At 38.8% G+C, this 2,139-nt stretch overlaps 1 protein-coding gene across 1 annotated transcript; it reads left to right on the forward strand.

Annotated features, from left to right (window-relative positions):
- Nucleotides 1-286: 286 nt before the first annotated feature.
- On the forward strand, nucleotides 287-2,134 carry LOC137816129 (pheophytinase, chloroplastic-like; the record flags this gene model as incomplete). The annotated part of the gene is made up of 6 exons (XM_068619219.1): nucleotides 287-590; nucleotides 685-777; nucleotides 918-1,129; nucleotides 1,225-1,369; nucleotides 1,463-1,535; nucleotides 2,099-2,134. Coding segments are annotated over exons 1-6 (720 nt in total), but the record flags the coding sequence as incomplete, so codon positions are not given.
- Nucleotides 2,135-2,139: the final 5 nt, after the last annotated feature.

Consider the following 2,139-nt stretch of genomic DNA (forward strand, 5'->3'; position numbering starts at 1 on the left):
TAACCCATTTTCATCTTACAAACCAAAAACAAGAGGAACAAGGACAAACAAAAAGCATTGTCATCATAACGAGACAAGAGCTCACCGGAAATAATAAAAGATTTTAATTTAAAATCTTATCTTTATTATAATAAAATTACCAATCAGTAGTAGCAGGGAGCTCGGAACAGTTTCTCATTGTATCTAACTTTTAAGTATTAAAAGTTGAAAAAAAAAATGTGTATATTTTGAAATTAGAAGAGATAGTTTGTATTTATGAAATAAAAATTGTATTAGGATTTGTGGTTTTGAGACGTTAGTTGTGAATGGATAAAATGTGGCATTAGGGCGTTAAAGTACGTGGCGTGCTCTAGAGCAGAGGAAAGTGGTGACGAGAAATGAGATGTAGAAAGCAGGGGGAGGGGCGAATGAGTGTGGAAAAGAAAGGCCATGGTCACGAGCACAATGACCATGAGCTTGTGTGTGACATCAACCACCACAACCAGTCTCAGTTACCCTCGCTGTCACTCTCCAATTCAAAATAAAATCCATTTCCCCCGTCGAGTCGTCTCCAAATTAAACATTGATGCAGAGGACGAGGTTCAGACCCGGTAATTTTCTTTCTGAATCGCATAATAATTATTTTATTCTTTCTGATTTTTGAAACAGTGAATAAAAGATTCATATCTTGTATTGTACTGGTAGCGTTTGGAATTGGAGAGGGTACTCTATTCGCTATCAACGTTCAGGGAACAATGGCCCTGCGCTACTTTTAGTCCACGGTTTTGGAGCTAACAGGTACTTCGTCTGCGGTCTGGATGGACGTCATATGTTTTTGTTTTATACCAAATCGAAATGTCTTCTGTTTGCTTCTGCACTTATTTTGACTTTGTCAATTAGTTTGTTTATGCCACAATCTAGAGTTTACTTCGTTGCAGTGACCACTGGAGGAATAACATTTCAGTTCTTGCCCAATCTCACCGGGTCTACTCCATTGATCTCATTGGATACGGATATTCAGATAAACCAAATCCTCTTCAAATAGGAGACCGTTCCTTTTACACTTTCGAAACGTGGGCCTCTCAATTAAATGAGTTTTGTCTTGATGTCATAAAGGATGAAGCATTCTTTTTATGCAATTCTATTGGAGGTGAATTTTTTCAACTACCTTCCCTTCCCTTCATAAATTCATAATTAATCACTGCCTTGCCTTCATGTTTCATATTGTTCTTTATTTTTGTACAGGAGTTGTTGGTCTTCAAGCAGCTGTGTTAGCACCACACATTTGCCGGGGCATTGTCCTTCTCAATATATCTCTGCGTATGCTTCATATAAAGAAGCAGCCTTGGTATGGAAAGCCTTTCATCAGATCATTCCAGAGATTGCTTAGGTAAAAGTGAAACCCAAGTTTCTTAACCTGGACTTAAGATATTTCAAGCCTTGAGCAGAGGATTTACCCATATTATCATGTATTATGTTGTAGGGATACTGCTGTAGGAAAATTCTTCTATAAAACTATTGCCACTAAAGAATCTGTAAGGAACATTCTTTGTCAGGTACTCCTCTTGCTTAACTTTCAATTTCATCTCTTTAAAGCCTCATGCCTTGAACAAAGTAGGCTGGATAGGAAAACAAAAGGAAGTGTCTGAGGATGAGACTGCCAACGAATTGGAATAAATCTAATTGATAAGCAATCCAATTTGACTACAAAAGGTGGACATATGCAAAACGAGATTCACAGAAACTTGGAGGGGTAGTGGACTGGCTTCCTCCCTTCCCAAACATTACTCACAACTCTCTGCCTTTCCTCTCTCTACTCTTCTCTGTTTATCACATGCCCCTTTGCCAAATCTATTTTTCAGGCCCTACCTGCCAAGTGGACTGGTTACTAGGCACTCTCACTATGTGCTTATTGCACTTCCCTTGCACACTACCCAAAACAACCTCTAATCTCGTACATTCCCTCCTATTTTTCTTATTCTACACCCATGTCATTAGGATGGATACCTATCACTGGAGCTGCAAGTGGCTAGCTCCAAGGTGGAATCATGCTTTGTAATCTGACAACTGAAGATGCTATTACCCACAACTTATGATTACATGTGAATTGCTTTGACAGTGTTATCATGATACCTCCAAGGTGACAGATGAGCTAGTGCA

Source organism: Phaseolus vulgaris, chromosome 1, assembly GCF_000499845.2.
Source record: "Phaseolus vulgaris cultivar G19833 chromosome 1, P. vulgaris v2.0, whole genome shotgun sequence".
Taxonomy (NCBI): domain Eukaryota; kingdom Viridiplantae; phylum Streptophyta; class Magnoliopsida; order Fabales; family Fabaceae; genus Phaseolus; species Phaseolus vulgaris.